At 44.0% G+C, this 23,630-nt stretch overlaps 3 protein-coding genes across 8 annotated transcripts in view; all 3 read left to right on the top strand.

Moving 5' to 3' along the window:
- The window catches only part of hoxa3a (homeobox A3a), a 30,683-nt gene extending 18,415 nt beyond the window's left edge, over positions 1 to 12,268 (top strand). For 2 of the 6 annotated variants that reach the window (XM_038724305.1, XM_038724307.1), the window contains 3 exons: positions 3,722 to 3,782; positions 7,514 to 8,093; positions 10,547 to 12,268. In XM_038724305.1, the coding sequence (XP_038580233.1) occupies positions 7,631 to 8,093; positions 10,547 to 11,340 (1,257 nt within the window). In that variant the 5' untranslated portion in view covers positions 3,722 to 3,782; positions 7,514 to 7,630 and the 3' untranslated portion in view covers positions 11,341 to 12,268. Of the gene's footprint in view, positions 1 to 1,310; positions 1,464 to 2,208; positions 2,347 to 2,416; positions 2,450 to 3,721; positions 3,783 to 5,097; positions 5,633 to 7,513; positions 8,094 to 10,546 lie in introns of those variants that run through there. The other 4 variants (XM_038724306.1, XM_038724304.1, XM_038724309.1 and 1 more) reach the window with 4 other exon arrangements.
- A 983-nt stretch (positions 12,269 to 13,251) lies between these two features.
- Positions 13,252 to 17,705, top strand: LOC119906874 (homeobox protein Hox-A2a). Its single transcript, XM_038724310.1, has 2 exons — positions 13,252 to 16,040; positions 16,631 to 17,705. The coding sequence occupies exons 1-2, from the start codon at positions 15,677 to 15,679 to the stop codon at positions 17,359 to 17,361; spliced, it is 1,095 nt and encodes a 364-aa protein (XP_038580238.1). The 5' UTR covers positions 13,252 to 15,676; the 3' UTR covers positions 17,362 to 17,705.
- A 3,078-nt stretch (positions 17,706 to 20,783) lies between these two features.
- On the top strand, positions 20,784 to 23,320 carry hoxa1a (homeobox A1a). The gene is made up of 2 exons (XM_038724082.1): positions 20,784 to 21,843; positions 22,159 to 23,320. The coding sequence occupies exons 1-2, from the start codon at positions 21,237 to 21,239 to the stop codon at positions 22,536 to 22,538; spliced, it is 987 nt and encodes a 328-aa protein (XP_038580010.1). The 5' UTR covers positions 20,784 to 21,236; the 3' UTR covers positions 22,539 to 23,320.
- The last annotated feature ends 310 nt before the right edge of the window (positions 23,321 to 23,630 follow it).

The following is a 23,630-nucleotide window of genomic DNA, read 5'->3' as shown; positions in this document are numbered from 1 at the left end:
ACCTGGCACAAAAGGCACAAAAGCCTGTTACTGTGATCGGGGAACTTTTTCAGTCATAATAAAGAGCCAGTACGTTCAGCATAAAAATTCAATTTGCTTTATTACAACCACCTTTACGCAAACAATTACGGCCGTCCTAGTCCTTCTGCATCCATGAGAGATTGTTCCAAGTCAGCTTAAGGCGTTGAATTTCGCATTAGCCTTCATGTTGGTCGGTGTAAACCTCGCAGAAAGAGTTATTTTCGGCTGAGTGTATCGGTAACCCAAGCCTGGCTGTTAAGAGCTTCGAGTGTCAACATTGTGGGAAGATATGGACCGCCGTCTGGCCATCATCCAGAGGTCTGCGCATCTAACTCCTGCTCGCTGACAGTGACAAGGAGCATTGATTTGTGTAAATAACATTTGTTTTATGTTAAAACTGTTGAGATTTAGAACATAATCAATCATCTGCTATTTTAAGTCTGAACAAAATGCCACAAAAAAGTGAAAAAAGTAAGCTACCAGCTCAGGGCCTCTGCTTTCCATGTTCTCCTTGTTTTTGAACCCAAAATAACTTCCCACTCGACTCTGTATGTCTCTGCCCGGGTCAGGGAAAAGTTCAGGTATGGTGGCGAAAGGCAATGTGGGATTAACTTCCAGTGCACGGTCCTGGTGACAGCTCCACATCTGTAATTGTAGAAGAACAAGAACAAAATAACATGTACCAGACACAAGCATTCTGTTAGAAAAAAGAGAAATAGTCTTTTCATAATCATGCGTCCAAAGCATCTGCGCAAAACTTGATCTTTAACCGTGTTCATTAATATTCTTTCTCTTCTCTTCAGTTTTAGAAACGTTGAAGATGAATTATTAAGAGCTGGTCTGCTTCTGTTCCTGTCTTTAAAAGTTTAGCGCTCAAGTTGTAGTTTGAGAAGACAAAGGCTGGTGTGGGTGTGGGATGCTGTCTATGTCCGCCCCGAATGATTAATAGTTGCGGTGGGATTTTTCCACGCCCGCTGCTTGGTGTTGACGGAAAACAAGCGCCAAACGGTGCCCAGAGCAGAGAAGCTCTTCCGGGCTAGGACATTTGGCAACACCTGGAGTGGCAGAAGCCAGATTTCTTCCATGGCGCACACATGACGCGTTGTTTAGATAGAAATTGGTTATTACAATTATATTGGTGGTTTTGGAAATCTACAGCAGGATTATGGCTTACTAGCTACTATACTTCTACAACTTTGCCATCATAACCCCCTTCCCCCTCCCTAAAAAAAGATCTAAAACTTCCTTTGCACAAACCTGTAATTTCACTGAGATGGTCATAGGAAACGCGTAAGCGCATGTAGGTCGAATGGGGGTCCATGTAGTGATCAACGGGGTCGAGCAGCCACTCTTTGGTTTCCTCACCTCCACTTTCGGCTCACTGCTGACTGACACGCACCCCTCACGACCACCAGGACGCTCGCCCTCCTTATGTAGGACAGGTAAATGAGTGACTTTGTTTTTTAATTTGGCCAACAGCATGCAGGCTTTTGCTGATTGAGAACCAGGAGCTGACTAAGTGGTACTACAACCAAACTGTAACACTGAAGACAGGGGGGCGATATTGAGTAAAGCTCTATCCAGCCCTGCCTGTGTTGTAAAGAGAAAGGACAAGAGGTTTGCTAGACTGATGAGTAATCATTATGCCACCCTTAAATGGCATTTTGTAGAGGGAAGCCCTCTCCATCTCACATAGTGCAAATTATCACGCTGCTGTGCAAAACTTTCTGGTTTTAGCTTGGCTCAGAGCTGTGGCTGCACTTTAGACTCAGCATAATACAGCAGGATTAGCTCTTTCAGCCGCTAACAGGCACCAAAATATATGGCACTTTAAAACTGACAGAACAGTCTTCCCTCTGAATGGGCGACACGTGGAAAAGCTGCTTCTCCGCGAGAGACTCGCTCCTCTGCCAGATACATTGCAGTGTCACATACCCCTCTTTTTTCTCCCTCCAAACTGATCCGATTCTCCTCAGGGGCAATGACTGCTTCCATTAATGATTCACGGGCTCAAATAAAAGGGATTTAAGTTGACGTTGCGTCACGTGAGCGCGGCGCATAATACTGCGCGATGTTATGGCACGGGGAAGAAAACTGGAGCCCCGGTCTGGCCATATGATGCTGATTATATGCGGGTTACCCCCACTTTCCGTGAGGGGAGTCCGGGCTTTGTAGTTTATTTATCGACAGGGAGAAAAAGAAAAGACTGAAAGAGAGAGGATTCCGGATTTTGTGGATGTATTATTCTGCTGTCACGGACGGATATGTTTTTCCACGCGGACAGAGTCCTAGCCCGAGCTTTGGGAGGATGGATTTTATTTTGAGGTATTTCCGCCGATTGTTCATTACTGTCGTGAGTTATTGCTGTGCGAGGCAGAGGTCAGAAAGAAAAGGGTCCAGGGTTTATGCAGGGCAAGAAAATGAACAGGTACTACGAAGCTATCGATATCCGTCTATCTGTTATTATCTCAGATTCATCATAGCTAATCAAGCGAAACATAAATAGGCCCACAGCATTTACACACAACATAGATAGGCAACAACTGAATGATGTATCTGGGCCGTTAAGATTCAGGCTTTATTCCTCGTTATGCTTCCTAGTCTAAACATGATATTAAAGCTATATTAAAATTAATATTATTCGTTTCAGTGTAAACTTAGAATAGATGCAGCAAGGAATGAAATGTCTGTTTTAAATGCAACTTGAATAGCACGAGCAGACGGCTATTTATTCAGATAAATAGGCCTGTACAACCGTTTGTAAATAAAGCGGCCATTTAAATATCGGCTTCCAAGAAAAAGTCAAACAGAGAGCGCGGCCGCTCAAAGGTGCAACCGGTCCTATAAAACAAAACATCTTGAGTCTTTACGTGGGTTTTTTGTGAGCAAATGATACATCAAGATGAACTCCATTTAAAAAAAGTAGGGAAAAGCGGTGGGGTTGTGTCGCTCCGCCAGGGAAACGAGGATATAATGGAAGACGGAGTGCCATCCAGGACCAGCGCGGCCGCGCTGAGGTCACGGCGCTCCTGCTTGATTTATGGGCGCGGGGACCTGGGGAAGACGGTGCGCGAGAACTAATGACTATTCGATCCGTTGGTGGAGAAAATGCTTACCGGCCAACAGGGAAACAATAAACATGTTATTTGCATAGACCCATTTTTGTGTTATTAGGGATATCACTCTGATAGGCAGCAATATTTGGTTGTGATGTCTCTGTGTGAGAAGAATCTTTGCATTTAGGCTTTTATTTATTCAGTTTCTTTATTCGTTTGTATTTGCCTTGTGTTTCACATGGATGGACATATTTAGGTTGATATTTTGTTACAAAATTTTAAAAGGAATCGAGATGTTATGGTTCCTCGAAGCTGTCAAGATATTAACAGGCCCCTTTAACACAGACCTGGAGCCTGCTGTTAAATCTAAACATTTGACCCAAATAATTTATCTTGAAAATACCTTCGAATTTGACTAGATTTGGGTTAATCTATTTACCAGATGTTGGTTTTTGTGACGTTTCAAAATAAGGCCTAAAGAGTTACGCATAATAAGAATATACTTATGTACAATCAGATTCTGTAACTAGGCTACATGTAGAGCGCTTATTCGAAAATAAAATTCACACTAATACATTTTACAGAAAAGGTTAAAAGGTTGTATTATCCTCTGAGAAATTCAAAATATTTATTCCTCATTGCAGAAATCCAGCCAAGTAAAATCAGGCCATCGCGCGGTCTCCGAGACACCTTGAACTGCCTTCGGTAAGTCCATACATCTTTATTGATTTGTGTTATGAATGGTTGATGGTGATATCCTTATTCAATTTCTAATAAGTACCACACACGCCCACCAAAGCACTAGCAGGGACAGGGAAGCAGCTTATGGCTTGTACATTTCCTTGTAGCAGCAATACGACCAGCCCGAGAGCAATAATTCCTTCTCTTCCACTTGTCTTTGTAGTGTAATTTGTCACTATAAAAGTGACGAGGGGAATCGCAGCTCTTGGAGCAGTGCCTCACTCCTTTCAAAAACTACTTTCTGTGAAAGCCATCTGCTTGTAGCTGCAATAGTTTACTGCAGTGTAGTTTTAAAAATGTTTTTTTCTTTCATCAACATTTTCAGATTCTTTCCCCCTAACATTGTTTTACTGCTTATTATGCACGGCAGCAAACGGCCACCACCTCACTGACATTTAACCCTCTGCTCAGGACCACATTAAAGAGAGAGACGAATCAGCATTTTAACACAACACAAAGAAGTAAATAATTATACAATGTGACTACTTTGTTTTAGAATAGAAATAGCCGCGTTGGCTTAAAAAATCCTCACTCGTGGATTTTTGTCCCACTCACCCTCCCACGCCGTCCGTGTGTTCTACCTTTTTTAATTGTGTCATTGAATTTTGTCCCAGAGCCTGAAACCAACAGAGAAGCTGCAGCCCTGGACGTGTTTACAGCCCGGGGAAGCTGAGAGGACATAAATCTATAATTTTTTTTTTTTCAGTCATTCTCTTGGCTGCATGGCCAGCATTACCACGCAGAGGGATTCCCCCTGCTACCGACTCTCTTCTCCTCTGCGCCTCGCCGCATGTCCTCCGCTTTGCCTTTTGGTGATGAAACTTCTTCACATATTTCACACCGTGCTCCCCGGTGGGGTTTTCCCTTGATATACACCGAACACGGCTTTGATCTGAAGTTGTTGTGATTTCTAATTAAAAAAAAAAAAATACATACATATATTCTACATACAAGAAGCCATGCAGGCAGTGGGAGAGCTGGTGCTGAAATGAAAACGAATTGCGTGTCCTTGTGCCAAAAAATGAGGATCGTATGCTAAAATGCGGGTTAATGATTAAGCCGTGGATAGAAGCCCTTTTATGTCCTGTGGAAATGGAAATGCAGCATGGTCAGCGGCTGATTATTCCTTTGTATTCTTCCCCTCTCTCCAACATCTCATCCACTGGGCTCATAATTCCACTGCAGGACGTGGAGTAAATAATAACAAAACGATTTAAAATACTGTAAGGATGGACTTCCATGCCATTTGTAACGATGTATTATTTTTCCTAGACACACTACCTCATTTGGTTGGGGGAGGAGGAGAGGCAACCACTTGATTTGAACTGGCTTTCCAAGGCGCTACTTATTTGCATAATTTTTTTGTCTATGGTGACGCTCTGGTTCGGGGCAGTTCACTGGTGTCTGCATGGTACTGGTGAAGGATCACATAGTCCAGCATAGCCTTGGCTGAGTTTAATATTGCCATGAAGCCCTGGCCATTGCTCTATAGCATGACGATAAATTCAGTCGTGAGGCCAGATAACTCTTATCTCGCTGACCCGACTGCTCACGCCTGCTTTCGTAATCTCAGTTTACCCATCCACGTCGAGTAGGAAAAAAAGAAAAGCAAGAAAGGAAAGGGGTTTCTCTCGGCTCTTCCCTTTTTTGTTGTGGCTGCTAATGCCTGCTGTATGGCAGGGCGCGTTCTGCTGCTGCTGCTTCACCCAGCCAGCCCTGCCTTTAAACTTTTCCGTGGATTACTGCTTTGATCGATTTCGTCGCTGAATGAGAAAATATCTCTTGGTGCTCTGCATTCGTCGTCAGAGGATAAGGTAAGCAGGCCAGAAATAGGCTCCCTCGGTTGTAGATGGCGGAGTTTGTGTGTCGCGCGGTGATTTATCATCGTATGACTTAGATCTCGGTTCAGGAAGAGTTCACACACACAGTCAGGCAGCCAGATTTTTCAAACGTGGAGCAGGCGGCTCGTAGAGAAGCTCAAGTCTGTCATTTGTCTCTCTTTCTCTGCCATTTACGACTATCGCAATGGCTTGCCTGGAGATATTCACCTCAAAGCTTTCTGATATCTTTTCCAGGTCATCGTGAGTGCAGATATAGTGAAGACACCTTCTTTCACTCTGCGGTTTAGCTGCGTTGAGGGCAAGCTCAGGGCTCATTTTATAGTGATTTGCTTCTTGTTATGCACGGCTGCACAAACCAGAGTTGTTCGACATTGCCTTTTCATTTCTCTGTGCTCATTCTGCGAAAAGGCATCCTAGTTATGTGCCTGCTCCTGGATCATACTATACATATGGATTGTGAAATAAACATAATAATTTTTTTTTAAAGTAATACCATCGTTATTATAGGGATCAGATTTACTGACAGAAACATAACAACAGGGACTATTAGTTTCAGCAGTTTTTGAAGTTGCAGTCAACTTATTTAGATTTTATTTAGTTTTATTTATTTTAATTTAATTCAAATAATCTGCTCCCTTGATTGGGGCGACTGCAATGGTTAACCTAATGCGACATGAGTGCAGACAAAAGACCTGTAGTAAAAATAGCATTAAATAGTAAATTAATAGGGCGGGTATAAATTGTATTTGTACTGAAAAAGATATACTTTATTAAATTACGGCATTATTATTAGTATTGTTTGTAGAATTATTAGTGTTATTTTATTTATTATTAGTATTACTATTATGCATTGCACTTTTCTATGTTTAATGGCAATGGTTAAACAAGGAGTCCACATTAAATATTCCACCATTTCATTATAAAATATTTTATCAAAATGACCCGTAGATCTGTGTCTATATGGTTTTATAGTTTCCCCAATAATCTTTCAGCGGCTGATCCCCATGGTTACCTATATGAATTATGGTGGTTTAACAGCAAGCTCTATCTGTGCCACCCCTGATTTCTGTCCGCCTGAGTACCGGGCTAGGCTACACACCGGGCCGCTCATTCCGAGCAGGCCGTCCCGACCCACTGACCCCCATATATCACCATGACTGGCCGCCGTGCAGACAGCACCATTATGGGCCTGCAAGGAAAAGTTCGTACAGTGCTCATGAAGATGCACGGATACCCGCCCGGTTTTTCAGGTTTCCTCGTGGCCCTTCCATTTATCTTGCAGCATGTAAAGAAAAGAAAAAGAAGAGAATGCGGTTGTTGGCCGAGGAAGCACAGCGAATTGAGGTCTATCCTGTTACTCAAGGAAAATGAGTTTAAATATTTGTGGTATATGTGGACTATTTTCTGTTGCTACACAGGAAATAAGATATAGTACTGTTGACAGCCCTGTTGGTAGCATAACATTATAAAAAAGATATTATTTTCCTGTGTGGTAACCAGCTAATAAGCTTTTCCTACAGCACCCCTTGTACCTGCAGCCGTAACTCTATTCAGTCTAATTGTTAATAGGCTCAGAGGTTTAAAATGTCATGCAGTTTCTTGTTAGGTCCTAAAATTGATTTGGCAACCCGAAATGCTTTTGAAAAGGTTTTTGTTTTGATGTGGTTTAGCACAGATGGTAATACAAGGTTAGTGCATGCCTTTGTGCCCTGTGTAAGCCATAAGGTAAACGGTAATAGTCTACAGAACGGTTGGGCCTATCTTGCTTCCATAGTCTCCAGTGTCAGGCCTGTATTGAAAAGTAAGATGGATCGCTACCATTTCTTCTCCTCACAGTGCTTCTTGTAACCCTAGGTTCACCCGAGGAGGCCATTGGCGGAGAGGCGTCACGTGACCACGGGGTGCCAATGTTATTCTACAAGGGTGTCAAGACCCTGTCAGTTTCTGAAATAAATATTGGGAAACGGCGAGATGCAAAAGGCAACCTACTACGACAGCTCCGCAATTTACAGTGGCTACCCATATCAAAGCGCAAATGGCTTCAGTTATGATGCCAATCAGGTCCAATATCCCCGGGCCTCTCATGTGGAAAGTGAGTACCATCGACCTGCCTGCTCCCTGCAGACTCCTGACGGCTCCGTGGCTCTGCAGAAGCCGGGGGAGATGGCGGAGAGCTGCGACAGGACCACAGCCATTCAGGCGGCGCAGTCTAAGGTTCATCCCGAAAGCAATCAACCGCAGGTGCCGGTGTCAGGCCCACCCCCTCCCTCACAATCCCCCGGTGCTATCAGCCAAAACACAAGCAACGGGTCCAACCAGCCCAGTGCCAAGAACGGCTCCCCGACCTCCACTGGTCGCAGCAAACATATCTTCCCCTGGATGAAGGAATCCCGTCAGAACACCAAGCAGAAACCCACCAGTAGCTCCAGTTCAGGTACTTTCAACTTTAACACTGCTGCTTCTGCTGACACACACATTCAGCTTGATATAATCTGACCAGAAAGTTACATAAGTTTTGTTGAGGGGGGACACAATACACAGAGGGAGTGGGTGGGTGGTAAGGTAAAGGGTTAGGGGGAAAAAAAGGGGGGGGGGGGCAACCACGTTAGGAAGGTTATAATATTTTGGGGGGTCCAACAACATCTAAAATTGACCACAGAGTGTAATCAAGTAAAAGTGTGCAAGTGTTACTTTTATTGGATCTACCTCCTGAAGTGATTTAATCATATATTCTTGAAAATTATCCAAAATGACCAAACCTTGTATTCTACACCATAAGGTTGTATACTGTGGAAGAAATGTGTGCCTCAACATTGGAAGTGTCCCACCAATTGTTGTCCCTGTGCCCTGAAGCTGACCTGTCCCTACTGTAAACACGCATCTCCACTGATCACATAATGTTCTCGGAGAGACAACAAACAAACACGCACAACAGTTGTTTCAGTTTGTCCTGCTGTTTTGATTAGAGGGAAACTTGGTGGGCCAGTGTGTGTGTGTATGGGGGGCGGGTGGGGGTGTGGGGGGTTGTGTTTGGGGGTGTTTATTTACATGGAGTCGACCTAAAAATTCAGTGATGCTCATCTTCCTGGTCTATTTTGTAATTTTTGTGGGTAATGTTTCAATTACTGTACAGTTAGTATTCGAAAGTAAGAAATGATAACGCAAAGTGGTGTGGCTTCATTTTAATTTTTAACAACCCCTAAAAGTCCTAACCTTTTATGCACGTAGGGAAGCCAGATCCTGCTGTTTTGATTAGAGGGAAACTTGGTGGGTCAGTGTGGGGAGTTTGCCTTTTGGGAGGCTTTATTTACAAAGACTCAAAACCAAAAAATCAAGAGATGCCAGTGACCTTGTTTTGTAAATTAAGTGGGCCATTTTGTAGTTAAAGGTAGCCTCCCACAGTAAAAGTTGAAAATATAAATAAAGGAGGTGCCTTTAATTTAATTTAATAATGATTTATGTTTGATAATGTTTTTTTAAATTAGTTTGTAACAACACGTGAATGTGCACTTTTACGCACATTTTATGCTCGTACGTAAGCTGGATCCTGCTGAAAACTTGGTGCGTCAGAGAATTTTGGTTTGGGGGGTGTTTCCGTGCATAGTGCTAATCTAAAAAAAAAGACAAAAGAAAGATGCTTATCTTCCTGTGCCCTTAATATTTTGTTTATTAAGTGGGTACATTTTCTAATTAGGTTATAGGTAGTCGTATACAGTAAGAGCTAAAAAGCAAAGCAGTATGGGGTCCACTTTAACACATACACAAGCCAGATCCCGGGTAATTTTAAATGCAGTAGTCTACAGCAAGAGTTTAAATTGCAAAACAGTGTGTCGCCCTTCATTATGATTTATGTTTGGGAAGGTGTTTTCATTTATTTTAACAACATGTTGTGGTGCTAACACATTTATGAAAAGCCTTTTTACGCACGTCTTAACGCGCTTACAGACAGATAACAATATTCATGTGCTTAACACACGTTTCCCAAATCATTCTCTTTCATAAATTAAGCAAACTAGCCTCTTAAAAATGAATTCATAAATACTCATACAGTAATAATCGTTATCACAAGTGATTGCCCTACATACATGGGTATTCCTCCTTTCCCTCGTGTTATCTTCTCTTTCATCTCAGTAATAACCTAATCGGTCAGGTTATGTCATGCTGCATCCCTTTTTGCTCCAGGTTTGGGCGACAGGTAGTGAAATGTATTAAGTGTTGGCCGCCTGCCACAGTGGTAAGTAGACCAACACCTTGCTATTCTGCAGCCAAGCTCCAGCCTCTTAGAAGGGGAGTCTTATCAGTAAGGGCAATGCAAACTGCTTTATACACCCAGAGGAATACATAATGCTTGTGTTTGCATTACGCGTGTGCTACACTGTGACTACGGGGGAAGATGAGGTTCAAAGTGTTTTAGTAGGAAGTCTGAGGTTACCTGTTTCCATATTAGATATTGACCTACTCTTCTCCAGTTACATTTCCCCCCCTTTGCAGATAATGTGGCGTGCACACAGGCGTAGTGTCAATACATTGATTGTTAATCGTCTTATGGAGCCCCCATGATGACCCTTGTGATTTGAAGTATATGAAACAGATTTATTTAAACGTTTTGATGTTTGTGACACACGTGCATGTGAAGAGGGAGAAGGAGGACATAGAGAAAGAGCCGATGATAAAACCCCTATTTAAGTAGTGGACCAGGGCATATTTATCTAGTGAATAGTTTGCTTACCATCCCCACCGCCTCATGATGGTTGAAAGTTATCAGCCTGTTGTCACACGGTTTGGCTTTCACTCTCACTCCCTATCTCTGCTCTCTCTCTCTCTCTCTCTCTCTGTCTGCTTGTAATGGATTACTGATTGACATCCTCCTCTCCTCCTCCCTGACAGTGGAGAGTTGCCCCGGAGACAAGAGTCCTCCGGGGTCAGCAGCATCGAAGAGGGCCCGGACAGCCTACACCAGCGCCCAGCTTGTGGAGCTGGAGAAGGAGTTTCACTTTAACCGGTACCTCTGCAGACCTCGGAGGGTTGAGATGGCCAACCTGCTTAACCTCACCGAGAGACAGATCAAAATCTGGTTCCAGAATCGCAGGATGAAATACAAGAAGGATCAGAAAGGTGTCGGAATGATGCCTTCCCCTGGTGGACAGTCCCCCCGGAGTCCTGTGGGCCCACCCTCTGGTGGTGGCGGCGGCGGAGGAGGATACCTCAACTCTATGCATTCTCTTGTAAACAGTGTACCTTATGACTCCCAGTCGCCGACGTCTTACAATAAACCTCATCAAAATGCATACGGTATGGCCACGTCATACCCCCCTCCTTTAAACAGCTCCCTCAACAACTGCCCGCCCTCCCAGAAGAGGTATCCCGGGACCGACTCGGCCACGCCCGATTATGACGCGCATCCTCTCCAAGGCAATGGCAACTATGGGACGCATATGCAAGGCAGCCCCGTTTATGTCGGCGGAGGTTACATCGACTCAATGCCCAATACTGGGACCTCCGTTTTCGGTCTGACCCACCTCCCGCACCCGCCGCCCGCAAACATGGACTACAATGGAGCAATCACAATGGGCAACAGTCAGCATCACGGAGTGTGTGATCCGACACCGACGTATACAGACCTAACGTCGCACTACTCTCAGGGAAGAATCCAGGAAGCGCCCAAACTGACGCATCTGTAGCGGTGGCGCTGCCTGGATCACTCCGCCCATTGTCTTCTCCACCTCCAGACACATTACTGCTTTGTTTCTGCGCCTTCTCACGGCTCCCACCTTCTCTCTGCTTTTTGTTTATGTTTTCTATAGTTTGATGTGTGAAGTAGCGTAGGATAAATAATCATGACTTGCTTGAATTTTTCTCTATTTGCTCGTGTAATTGTCTCACGATGACCTTTATCTGGCCTGTAGACGTCTAGAGCGGGAGGGAGGGGGGCACAGTATATGCATAGGCCTATTTAATCTTTTTTTTTATTTTTTTTTATCTTGTTTTAAAATCGCAACTCAAACAGGGTATTATGAACATGTTATTCATTTTAATGTGAATTTGTCCGTCTTTTATTTATCCGCAGTTGAAGAATTGTGTTTTGCATTTTGTTGCACTTGTGAAGGGTTCCTTCAAGAGCCACGAGTTGGGGTAATGAGGGATATACATTTTCAAAAACAAGGGTCATGAGCTTACACGCAACTTCCCTTGCTTGTGTTGTTCTATTGGATTTTCTAATGTTATTTATTTTGTTCGGTGTAAAGATAAAATAGTCCTTTAGTATTATTTGACACCTCTGCGATCCTTGTGTGGGGAGAAGGTTAGGGGAAAATTAGCGTATCTGCCCCTTTCAGCTCATACACGTAGTCTGCAGAAGGTCCTGCAGCAGCAGCACACCATGCTGCTATTATAGGCTATGTTTCCATTTTTTCTACTTCGAGGAGGTGTTTCCTTTTCTCAGCGAATGTAAAATCAATCAGTCATGCAATAAGGGTGGACAGAAGGACACACGTTAAACGTTTCTTTATTGAAGAAAAAAAACAAAAAACATTTTCTTTCGATGTCATACATTCCATGCTGCTCCGGTTCAAGAAATAAATAAAACAATTGAAATATAATTGCAGCAAACCTTGTAGTTTTAATTTAGACACGAGAAGCATTTCACAAGATTACAAAATTAAATTTCAATTCAAGTTTCTTAAATAAAAATGTTATAATATATTCCTAGTTTTGCAATCATTTCATGACGGTGTAGAATTGTTGAAGGTGATAATCCAAAAAAACAATTTTTTTTTGACAATTGGCAATATAAGAGAAGGCTAAAACAATAAAATGTTAGTAGTTAGGCTAAATAATAAACCATGGATGATAATTGGTGAATTTCTATAGTTGTACAATATTTCACAACACAAAATAATGTGAAACCAACGGCCATATTTCAATAACATAAAAGGGAATGGCCGCAGATAAAGTCAAATACTGAAATGCTACTTTTTTTTCTCCCTTCTTGATTCTACGTGAAGAAAAACTCTCGGGTGGCCTTCTCCCCTCTTCTCATCTGCGTGGGCACATCCATAATAATAAAAATGTCACCCGGGCCGTTGATGGAGATTCTGCAAGAAGACAACACGCCAAATGAGAAATCGTTTGAAAAATAATTCCCTGACATGCGGTCAGAGAGGATACATGCCGGACTAGAATCGTAACTGGGCTTTTTTTGTGTCATTATTCTACAGATTTGCAGATGCCAGTCCCATACGAAATGCCTCGGTTATGTTGTTACAGCAAAGCAAATTATCAGCGCAAAGCTGAAAAACGACAGTATTCCCATATGTATTTTGTTGAAATGAAGGGTCTGTAAATACATTATATATATTTATTTTTCATTAGAATTTCTTTTCATTGTTTCTAGTAATTTCTTAACAGTGCTGATTCCTATAAAAAATACAATACATGCACACATGGAGGTATAATGATTATGTTGTTTTGTGAAGCTCACATTTTTCAGGAGAAAATGCAGGCAATTGTTTTTAAGCCTGTTTATTTTCTAGTCAAATTATCCAAACTTTTTTGTACATGTTTCCTCTCTGTGGTTATCAAGCAAGTGCAGTATTATTTGTTCTCACTGATTTTGCACCAAGAAATCATTTTCATCCTAATCTGATTTATATAAGAGGGCATGGACATTAGTAGCCCTGCCATATGGTTAGCAGGGAAACCTAGAACAATTGAACCATGGTGTGTCACAGTAAAAAAAAAGAAAGAAAAAAAAGCTGATGCACTGAGTATTTCTGCATCCAACACACACGCACACATGCACACGCATACAATGCAAGACACTGATTTGACCCATATACGCCATACCCAGGTAGCACATAAATAACGTTTTAACTGAAACAGAAGATTTGTATTTCTTTCATTGCATTTCCATCCGTGGGAAAGTGGTCCTAAATCAATCCTGCTGTAAAGACAAGTGTGTAGGACAGGCTGGGGTCCACTTAATGCCGCCACCCACTCCTTTCCTTGCACACAAAGCCTGTGCGTAATTCCAAAAAAGCCATCCATCTCTTCCCCTAGCAACTCCTTCAACACAAGGTCTGGTCTCCTCACAGACCCTGCAAGTCTACCAAAACGACAAATACATGGCGTTGTGTAAATGCATTCAATTCAAGGATAAAAGCCAGGTGGAGAAGCTGCTTCGCCCTGCTCACCGTTGGCGCGTTACCTCCTCCTCAGAAGGGAAATGGTCGCATCTTGTGGAGCTGGATTCGTATTTATCTTTCAAAACAACCCTCCAGCGACAGCCTGACTTTAACTGCGAGCAGAAACTGGTTCTAATCTGAGTGGCCAGTGTTTCTCGCCGCTTCCTGGCTGCATTTGATCCGGGGGAGAGTTAGAAGCCTTAAATGTGTTGTGAGGGCACCGAGCTGTCAGACCTTTTGGCGAGTAAGATTGATCGCGCGCAGGCTTCCAGGACTCTTTGTTTGCTATATAAGCAACAAACTGAGAGAGGCCTACCACTTCTCTTCTTCCTCTCTCTTACTCACTAAGCCATATTTTTTTTGAATGAAAATACAACATGTATTGCTTGACGAAGAACATCCTAAATGTGGCTTTCGGGGATTAATCTGGAAGGGCTATAAAACCAAACACTGCGGGGAAGAGTTATTCAATAACATCCATCTACATAATAACGCTGCAAATGGATTCGTTGTAAATGGTCGATTGTGAACGTGTTGGTGTTTGCTTCATTGCAAATTCAGGTGGAATTGATCATGGAAATACAGTGAGATGCCTTTCTCAGCATTGTAGCTACTGTCCTTCCAGTAAAGCCTGCTCTGTCTAGCCTTGCTCTTTTCCCCCCTTAACATCAGTATGAAGCTATTCGAAATATTAAGATCGTATATAAAATAAATTACTAATGATGTCAGCTTTTGTTATTCCAAAATATGGACGGTTAACAATCACAAAAGAATGAGAGTCTCTGTGTTAAACTTAGTGTTTGGGGGTATGATCACGCACGTGCACGCGCATGACCTCGTTATAAAATTGACCTTTTGTGGAATAAACGAAAAACCTTTGTGCTTTAATACCATATCTATAGAGGCCGCATAAATAGCCCATAATAAAACATTTTTTTAGAGTGTGCACGCACATGTATGCGCGTTTACTCTTTAAGTTTCTGGACATTCTCTGCAAATGTTAAACAGCTGTTATGCGATGAAATGGTTTGAACGTGTCATATCCGTCAGTATTAACTTAATGGATGGGCTTTCTATTGCAACACATGTCCATGGATACACTGCATATTTCATTATTATGCATATCTGAAGAAAACCATCTATTCTGGAGTCCAAACTCACTGAACATTGTTGGGGTTTGTTTCTGTCGAGAAGTCTCAATATCAGTTTTTGGGGTATGCTTTTTTTTTCACATCTGAAGCCAGACTCTTGCCTATATGAATAGCTACTGGCGTGAAATGTGTGAGTGTGTGTGTCTGTCTGTGTGTGTGTGTGTGTGGTGGGGGCGTTCTCGACTGACATCCTCAAACAATACGAGAAAGAGGAGTGCACGAATCCGCGCACCCTAGGCTGGGCTCCTTCCCTGTAATAGTGAGCGTCAGCCATTCTTAAAAAACACATTTTGTAGCTTAGTGGACTGGACTGGAGGGGCAAGAGGAGGATAAACTGAGCGGACAAAGATGTAAATAAAAACAGTCGTCCCCCAGCTGAGCGAGGCGTTCTTCATCAGAGTTTTTGGATCAATCAGGCAGACAGTGGCTTCTTTTGATTAAACCCCAAATTGTCATTGGGCAGAGGTAATCATGTGACAGGCAATTCGGTCCAATTTCAACCTTGTCTCCATGAATTCAATAGTTTAATAGTAGCTCGGTCCCCATACGGCCGTAATCAGTGAAATAGGGGAAAAAACACCAACAGGAGAATTTTTAAATGATTTTTTCTTTCTCGTCCTCACTGAGCCGCAACATTTATAAAAATACGCGTGCAAACTTTCCCCGGCTCTCAGGGAGCGGAGATGAATTACGAATTCGAGCGAGAGAGCGGTTTTATCAATAGTCAGCCGTCGCTTGCTGAGTGCCTGACATCTTTCCCCCCTGTCGCTGATTCATTTCAAAGTTCATCAATCAAGAGCTCGACGCTTTCACGCCCGACACTGATTCCTCCTCCCTTTGAGCAGACCATTCCCAGCCTGAATCCGGGCAGCCATCCGCGGCACGGCCGGCCCAGACACAGCCCCGACGGATGCAGCCCGCTGCCCACAGCCTCCTTACCCCCGGAGTACCCGTGGATGCGGGAGAAGAAAGCCTCCAAGAGGAACCACCTGCCGACCTCCACCGCTACGACCATCTCCAATGGACCTGTGTGTTTCTCTCCAAAAGGTGGGTGATTAAAAAAAACATGGGCTCTTACTGCAAAAGTATTTACTATCTGTTGCTAAATTGGAGCTCAGCACAGAGGCCTTTCAAAGAATACAAATAGGCTGGGGACGTTTTATTCTCATAGATTCGTGGTTGTCGCTTTGCTGTGACTGTGTGAAGCAAGAACAAAAAAGTTTGGCTAAAGTTTGGTGATGTAAGATGATTTATTCCCCTAGCCGTAGCAGAGTTTTGATGTGTGACAGTAATGAAGAGTGATGGAGTGCCGTTGCCGAGGAGGGCAGCTGGAGCATTCATTAGTACCCCACACCAGCCTGGACCTCACTGCTTTTATAGTGCACCTTGTTTGCTTCAAGCTCAGGCTGGACGTTGTATTATGTGTAAAATAACCTGATGAGTATATTTATGCTGCACTGATTTTTGGATAAAAGGTTTACAAGCTATAGGCTTGAGTCAGTAGCTCCAGCGGCCATTTTGCTGCAGCGTGTTGTCAGCCACTCTCTGGTGGCCATAATGTTAGATTCACGGACAGGGTTATGTAACTGTTGGGTCCTGCGTTTTAATCCCACGCTACCGTGCTGCTTATTTTTCAGGCTCGCCTGAGATTGTGGAGAGCGCTGGGGGAGGAGGGGGTTCCCGTCGGCTGAGGACAGCTTACACCAACACACAGCTGCTGGAGCTGGAGAAGGAGTTCCACTTCAACAAGTATCTGTGTCGGCCGAGGAGGGTGGAAATAGCGGCCCTGCTGGACCTGACTGAGAGGCAGGTCAAAGTGTGGTTCCAGAACCGGCGCATGAAACACAAGCGGCAGACCCAGAGCAAGGAGAACCACAACGGGGAAGGGGAAGGGAAAGGGCCGAGCGCTGAGGACGGCATCCACAGCGACGAGGAGGACGAGGCCCCCCTGTATGAGCGGAGCGGGGCCCTGCTGGAGAGAGATACCTGCTCCTTTCAGAACAACTCTCTTAGCTCCACACAGCAGCTCCACAATGGCGAGTCCATGGGCTTTGCTGCTGCGCCGCTGAACAGCAATGACAAAAATCTGAAACATTTTCCCAACCCGTCACCCACTGTTCCGGGCTGCATGTCAACAATGGGCCCAGGCTCGGCATCTGGCCCGGACAATAGCGACAGTCCCCCGGCCCTGGATGTTTCTATACACGATTTTCAACCTTTCTCCTCGGATTCCTGCCTGCAGCTCTCCGATGCAGCCTCGCCGAGCTTGTCAGAGTCTTTGGACAGCCCCGTGGACATTTCTACGGACAGTTTCTATTTTTTCTCGGAGTCCTTAACTACAATCGACCTGCAGCATCTGAACTATTAACTGAACTCAATCACAAAAACTGTTTTTTGGGGGGACAATACATATCAGCCTAAAATGGTATTAACTCTAATGTTATTTGTATAGGCTATTCGGCACAATTACGCTGTTGATATTTGACTTGACGATTAATGCAAGGTAAGGATGAAATGAAATCACTGAAATAGCTCTACTCAAACGTGACTTGTAATTACCATAACAAACTGATCTCTTGGAATGGAAATTATGAGTGTGTGTGAATAATTATACAATATTAGGCCTATGGAACCTGGTCGTTTTTATTTTTGTATAGCTTCCAATGTCTTGGATATTTTTGTTAGAATACAATTAACTTGCTACAATCCTATGTCTCTGCTGTTTTGAGTTGTTTCATTTTCTATTTGCAGAATTAGTGTTTTTGAATTATTCATACAGGAAACGTGCAAAATAAAAGAAGTAGGGCATAGAAAGATAGAGACGTTAAATTTAACAACAGGTTGGCAATGAATATAAATACACTAGTCCGCGTTGAGTTGTGAAGACACACAAGTGTTTGAATTTTACTTATATTGTAGGATTTAATTTCAACACATTAAGTAGACTACTGTTTTCAAATAGTTTACTGAAAGATATGAAGTCTGTCGTTTTGCAAATAAATGCAAAGGCATCCGTTTTTTATTTAAAACTTTGATGATACAACTTTTTTAATGTAGTAAAATTACTTTTAAATGTGCAAATTAGCAGTTTATTAACAAATTCTGGATGCCAAATAGTAGCATTCCTTTTGCTAAAATATCATTATATTTCTCTTTTAGATTTACACTGAAATGTTAGCACCCTTTCATGCTGCCTGGAGAAACCCTAACGCAGATTATTTTTATTTTCAGCTTCAAACTTCAAACTTTGCAGAGTAAAAACAAATACGCCTGCTCGGATCTTAGCATGACAGGACTCTTAACATTGTGTGCATGTTGCAGGCAAATACCCGAGCCATGTTTGCCTTCAGGAGCTCATAAATCACTTCGTGGCATGAATGAGACGGACATTAAAGAGGCCAATTGTGGCGTAATGTGCACAAATAAAACCCCACTTACATTTTCATATGGGACTCCCCAATTCCTGGGTTAAAAGGGGCTGTCTCTGCATGCGTTTGGTAATAATTCATTTTTATAGCTTGTTTAAACACGGGTCTGGCTCGGCGACAGCGGCAACATGCAGTAGCTGCTTACTCAGGTTATGAGGCTGCACTCGTGTGTTAAAAGTAGCCCAAACTCAAAGCAGGCTGCTTCTGGATTAGATGAAATGTATCATACCAAGAATAGCTGCGGAGAGAGGATCATTATGCAATATCTGAATTTCTTTAAAGAGCATTTTGGGGGGATTTTACAACATTATAGGAGCAGTTATGTAGGTATAGTATTGGAGTTCAATATAGGGATTATGAATGGTCTTGCTCTATCGTATTGCACTTGAGTTGATTTATGGGAATCAGTTATTAGCTGATGCACAACTTGACTCAATAGGTAATTCCACTTTAGCAGCTTTGTGTGTGAAAACAGCAAAACAACCACCGGTTGCGACGCTGGCCTGCACAGATCGATTAAGAAAGTCATCAACACGTGTGAAATTCATAAACTCGAAGTTCAGCGGCGGTCTATCGAATAATCTGGAAGCCATAAAAAGCCCATCGACTGGCTGAACATTAGCCTACTAGTTAACTGGAGTGTGTGCGTGTGTGTGTGTGTGTTTAAGGAGGGGGGTATAGGGGTAAAAGGAGTGGGTGGGCAGATTCTCTACACCCCTGCACTCCAGCACCCAGTCACTAACCACAGGGCCAGTAACCAAATCATTCCGAGACAGCGCGCCTTTTCTGCGCACATGTGTTCACACAAAGAGCCAAGAAAGCTCCAGGCCTGGCGAAGTTTCCATGCGCAGGCAAGGCAGGATCCACTGCGCCCACTCACTGCTGTTGCAGAGGCAGCTGTGAAGACAGAGGGGAGAGGGGAGAGGAGAGAGGAGAGGGGGCGGGGTGGGGTGGGAGTAATATTGACCCCACTGCGCTTTTTTCACTGGTGGGAAGTTTGCATCACTTCTTCACTTTCTTTAATACTCCATGAACCTGAAATTTATGTATACTTTAAGTATCAAATTTGACAACCATGTCTATATTTCATTGTCTATTCATTTATAATCTGATTTACATCTTCATCTAAAAGCAGGGAAGAAATATTCAGATCCTTTATGTAGCCTAAAAGTAGCAGTAGGCACACTGTAGAAACACTTCATTACAAGGAAAAGTCATTTTCAAAACTTTACTTAAAGAACAAGTATTAGCAACAAAATTAACGTATCAAAAGTCAAATGAACCATGAGGCAGCAAAATGCTGATTATAATAGTCTTAACTTCTCTATATAGTGTGGGGTAGTTTCATTTTGAAAAAGTACAACATATCCTCTAAGATGTAGTGGAGTATAAGTATAAAAGCTATGTCTATCTATCTATCCGAATACTCATACTTTTACAAACATGCTGAATTTTTGGTATTTGACCAAATACGGCCTATGGGGGCGCTCATCTCCCCCATGTGATCTTCTCTCCCTCCCTCCTTCCCTGCTTTTCCCCTCCCCTCTTTTTCTTCCTCAGTGAGAGGTTGGCCAGGCACTCTGCTGTCGCTACAGCGCAGCTCTCCCACGCACGCTCTCCCTCTGCTCTGTCTTTTTTTCACCGCAGCTTTCCGTGGCCATTAATTTCTCCAACAGCTTTATTTGATGAAGTTAACAGGATAATCAGCCCGCACTCGTACCTCAGGCTATATAGGCACATTAGCTCCACGACAGGCCTCGCATTATCAGATCATTTGATCACTATACATGCATAATGAATACATGTGGGAGTGAAATCGGAGCTGATAGCGAACCCTATGACCCTGGGAGAGAAAAAATGAATACCACATCATCTTAATGTTTTATATGTTGTCTTGTCCTTACACCACCTGTGACCCCCCAGCAAGTACTGAAAAGCATGCCAAACACCTCTAATGCGACCTTGATGGGCAACAAAGTTATATAAAAACTGAACTGGAGGACTTTTTGCTTGTGTCAGGAGTGAAACCTTCCTGCCTCTCCCTCACTGTCACACTGTGACAATATTTGCTGAGCAAATCCTTCACAGTGTTAAAGCGTGAAACACTAAGCATTGGAATTGGACACTGATAGCCCACATCGCCCGTGGCAGTGGCACACACACTGAGCTATCCATCCATCGAGAAAAGAATGACACTATTATACATATGACATCACGGCTGTTATGCTTGGGCGAATACAGACACGCACGGAGGGCACATGCACGGCCGCGTGCGCGCACACGCACCAACACATACACGCACGCACACCTATTCTCCTCTCCATGCCAAAAATACCGTACCTGAGGTTAGAGTGCTAGGTCGTCCTCCTGAGAGGTTGCAGAGGGTGAAACGTTAATCTTTCCCCAGGCGGGAGAGCGCACAGCGGGGCTCAGAAAGACACCGTGTTTGTCGTTCCCCGCTCTTCATGCGACCCCGGAGCTGTCCACTGCCTTCTGCCTCCCGGCTCATTGTTTGCTCCGCCAATACATTAGTGGAGACGCGCGTCACCTTGATCGACGAGCGCCTGGAATTTAAATAGCCACTCAAACACCAATCTGTCACAGACTAAGGGGATAAGGACAAGTACCTCACTGGCTGACCCGGGCCCACGTGACAGCACTCGTTCATTGATATCGGCCCGTGCGCCCCCCTCCCTCTTATGATAAGGACAGAGTATAGGTAAAGGTTGGCACGGTCACTCAGGGTAAGAGAGGAATAGATCAGAGGGTGTCTGTTGCGCGGACGGTCCCTCGGCCCTGGCAGAACAATGCTACAATGAGCAGCTTCTTAGACTACTCGGTGATGAGCGGCGAAAGTGGCTCATGCTCTGTCAGGGCTTTCCACTCGGACCACGGGATTACAACTTTCCAGTCCTGCGCGGTTACTGTCAACAACTGCGGGGCAGATGACCGCTTCATGGCAAGCAGGGCTTCCCCTGACGGCATCCCTCACCAGGCGGGGTCATACCAGGCTACTGCGAACTCTGTGGGTCTCGCCTATGGGGCCCATCCGGCCTGCAGCTCCAGCTATGGACCCCAAAGTTTCTGTACTACTTATAACCATTACGCGCTCAACCAGGAAGTGGACTCCACAGCGAGCTTCCCCCAGTGCGGCCCACTGATGTACTCGGGTAACATTTCTTCCTCCATGGTCTCTCAGCATCGCCAAGGTTTCAGTGCCGCCCCCCTGGGTCAGCTGCAGTATGCCCACGCTGCCTATGGCGGCGGGCACGAGCAAGCAACCCCTTTTCCTGGGTGCTCAAACCCGCTGTCACCACTGCACGCCGCTCACTTGGAGGCTTGCTGTTCACCTCTGTCTGAAGGCGCATCTTCTGCACAGACCTTCGATTGGATGAAAGTCAAGAGGAACCCACCAAAAACAGGTGGGTACCATTTGGGCCGAGTTGTTGAGTTAAAACTTTACAATGTAGAGACACCTCTAGCCTGATTGTGCCATTGTCATATTTTTATGCTTTTATAATGCATACAGTAGCAGATGCTATTTAAAGTCTTATGTTAGACTTATGACAGATGTATAATGGAATGGTTGAAAGCGGCTGACATTAATTGACTGCATGCGTAAAAGTTACTTTTGTTGCGTAAAAGTTGCTGCCGGGCGCAGGCAGTTGTGTTCTGAGCAGAAAACATGTGGCTTAACTCTGTTCTGTAAGTTCACTGTGTTGTTTCACTGTCTGCAGGCAGGTCTGGCGAGTACGGTTATGGGGGTCAGCCGAACACGGTCCGGACCAACTTTACCACCAAGCAGCTGACGGAGCTGGAAAAGGAGTTCCACTTCAACAAGTACCTGACCCGTGCGCGGCGCGTTGAGATCGCGGCCGCGCTGCTGCTGAACGAGACTCAGGTGAAAATCTGGTTCCAGAACCGGAGGATGAAGCAGAAGAAGAGGGAGAAAGAAGGGATGCTGCCTGCCAAAGCTCCATCCTCAGACCCGGGAGAGAGGATTCAAAAGAAAATGGACGATGTAGAGTCAGAGAAGTCTGTCTCAGCCCCTTCTACTCCATCTCCCACATCCTCCACGGTGTCTTCCACGGGAACTGATGCTTATTCCTCCAACTAAGAACCAACTGCCTCTTTACCTCTTTGGGCCACAGGCGGCCTGTATATATCAAAGCTCATACCCACTGTATCAAAGCCAAAGTCCTGGTTGATGGACGACATATGTGGACGTTAAGGATGAGTTAATGCACTATTTGGGACATGGATAATAATACTATGGACCATTTCTGAGTTAAAGATTTTGTTTATAATGTGTACTGTGTTCGGAAGACTGATGCCATTGCTGTCCAAACCAATGTAGGTCATGGTTCAAAATGTGTCCACTTTCTTTTGAAATTTGGCAGAAAATACGCGTTGCGTCACAAATATGATGGTGCCAGAGATATCATGTACCTTCCTTACACCTGCCCCTGACCCAGCTCCTGATTAGTGCTGCTGAGTGTGCCAGCATAAAGTCACAAAGCTGCACACACAAACAAATACCTCAAATGTGCCAAAGTTGTGCGTCATGGCCACGGCCAAGCTGGTTGCACTGGGTGTCGTCAATTAGGCATCAAACAATCAACGACGTGACCTCGTTTATTAATCGTTATAGAGTGCATTGTTGTTGTAACTCTTAATCAGTGTCACCTCTGTGTTTAAGGCCTGTGTGTTTGTGTGTCACGACTGTCTGAATGTCCATTGTGTGAGATTTGCATGATGCGTAATGCTTTCATGTATTATTAGCGGGGGGCTGAGTTTTATCAGTTGGGGAACCGGTCACGTATGGCCATGGAGGTTCCAGGCATTTATCTTTTATCTGTTTAATCCAGTGGAGCACATACAAAATGTTTTGTCCAGAGAGACGTTTACGGGTCAATCATGTGTATTAAAGTGCGTTTACCTCTAAAAAAACGATTCCTCTGTGTCGTTACTGAGGGGAAGTCTTGGGAGAGTTAGAATTAGACTTTTCATAAGATTTTAAAGCAAATCTTCCATCATAATCCGCCCATCAGACCTTTCTTCTGTTAAGCTCTACAGACATGAAATGAAAGCTCTGTCCATTTTCCCATCGTTTGAGAGGCTACACGAGTCTTTAAATGTATGCGGCCGTGCGCGCTCCCGTCCCTGGGGTGAACAGTTATTGGCATAATAAAGGCATGTTTATCCACGG

Source organism: Micropterus salmoides, unplaced genomic scaffold (assembly GCF_014851395.1).
Source record: "Micropterus salmoides isolate LMB-PRFRI ecotype aquatic unplaced genomic scaffold, ASM1485139v1 Ms_hic_scaffold_17, whole genome shotgun sequence".
In the NCBI taxonomy this organism is placed as follows: Eukaryota; Metazoa; Chordata; class Actinopteri; order Centrarchiformes; family Centrarchidae; genus Micropterus; species Micropterus salmoides.
This window is presented reverse-complemented; position numbering and strand designations above follow the sequence as displayed.

What these genes read in the sequence shown, in the direction of transcription:
- LOC119906874 (XM_038724310.1), top strand. Translation starts at nt 15,677, where the DNA reads ATGAATTACGAATTCGAGCGAGAGAGCGGTTTTATCAATAGTCAGCCG. An exon ending in TGTGTGTTTCTCTCCAAAAG is followed by an intron (nt 16,041 to 16,630) that starts GTGGGTGATTAA and finishes CTTATTTTTCAG; the next exon opens with GCTCGCCTGAGATTGTGGAG.
- hoxa1a (XM_038724082.1), top strand. Translation starts at nt 21,237, where the DNA reads ATGAGCAGCTTCTTAGACTACTCGGTGATGAGCGGCGAAAGTGGCTCA. An exon ending in GAGGAACCCACCAAAAACAG is followed by an intron (nt 21,844 to 22,158) that starts GTGGGTACCATT and finishes CACTGTCTGCAG; the next exon opens with GCAGGTCTGGCGAGTACGGT.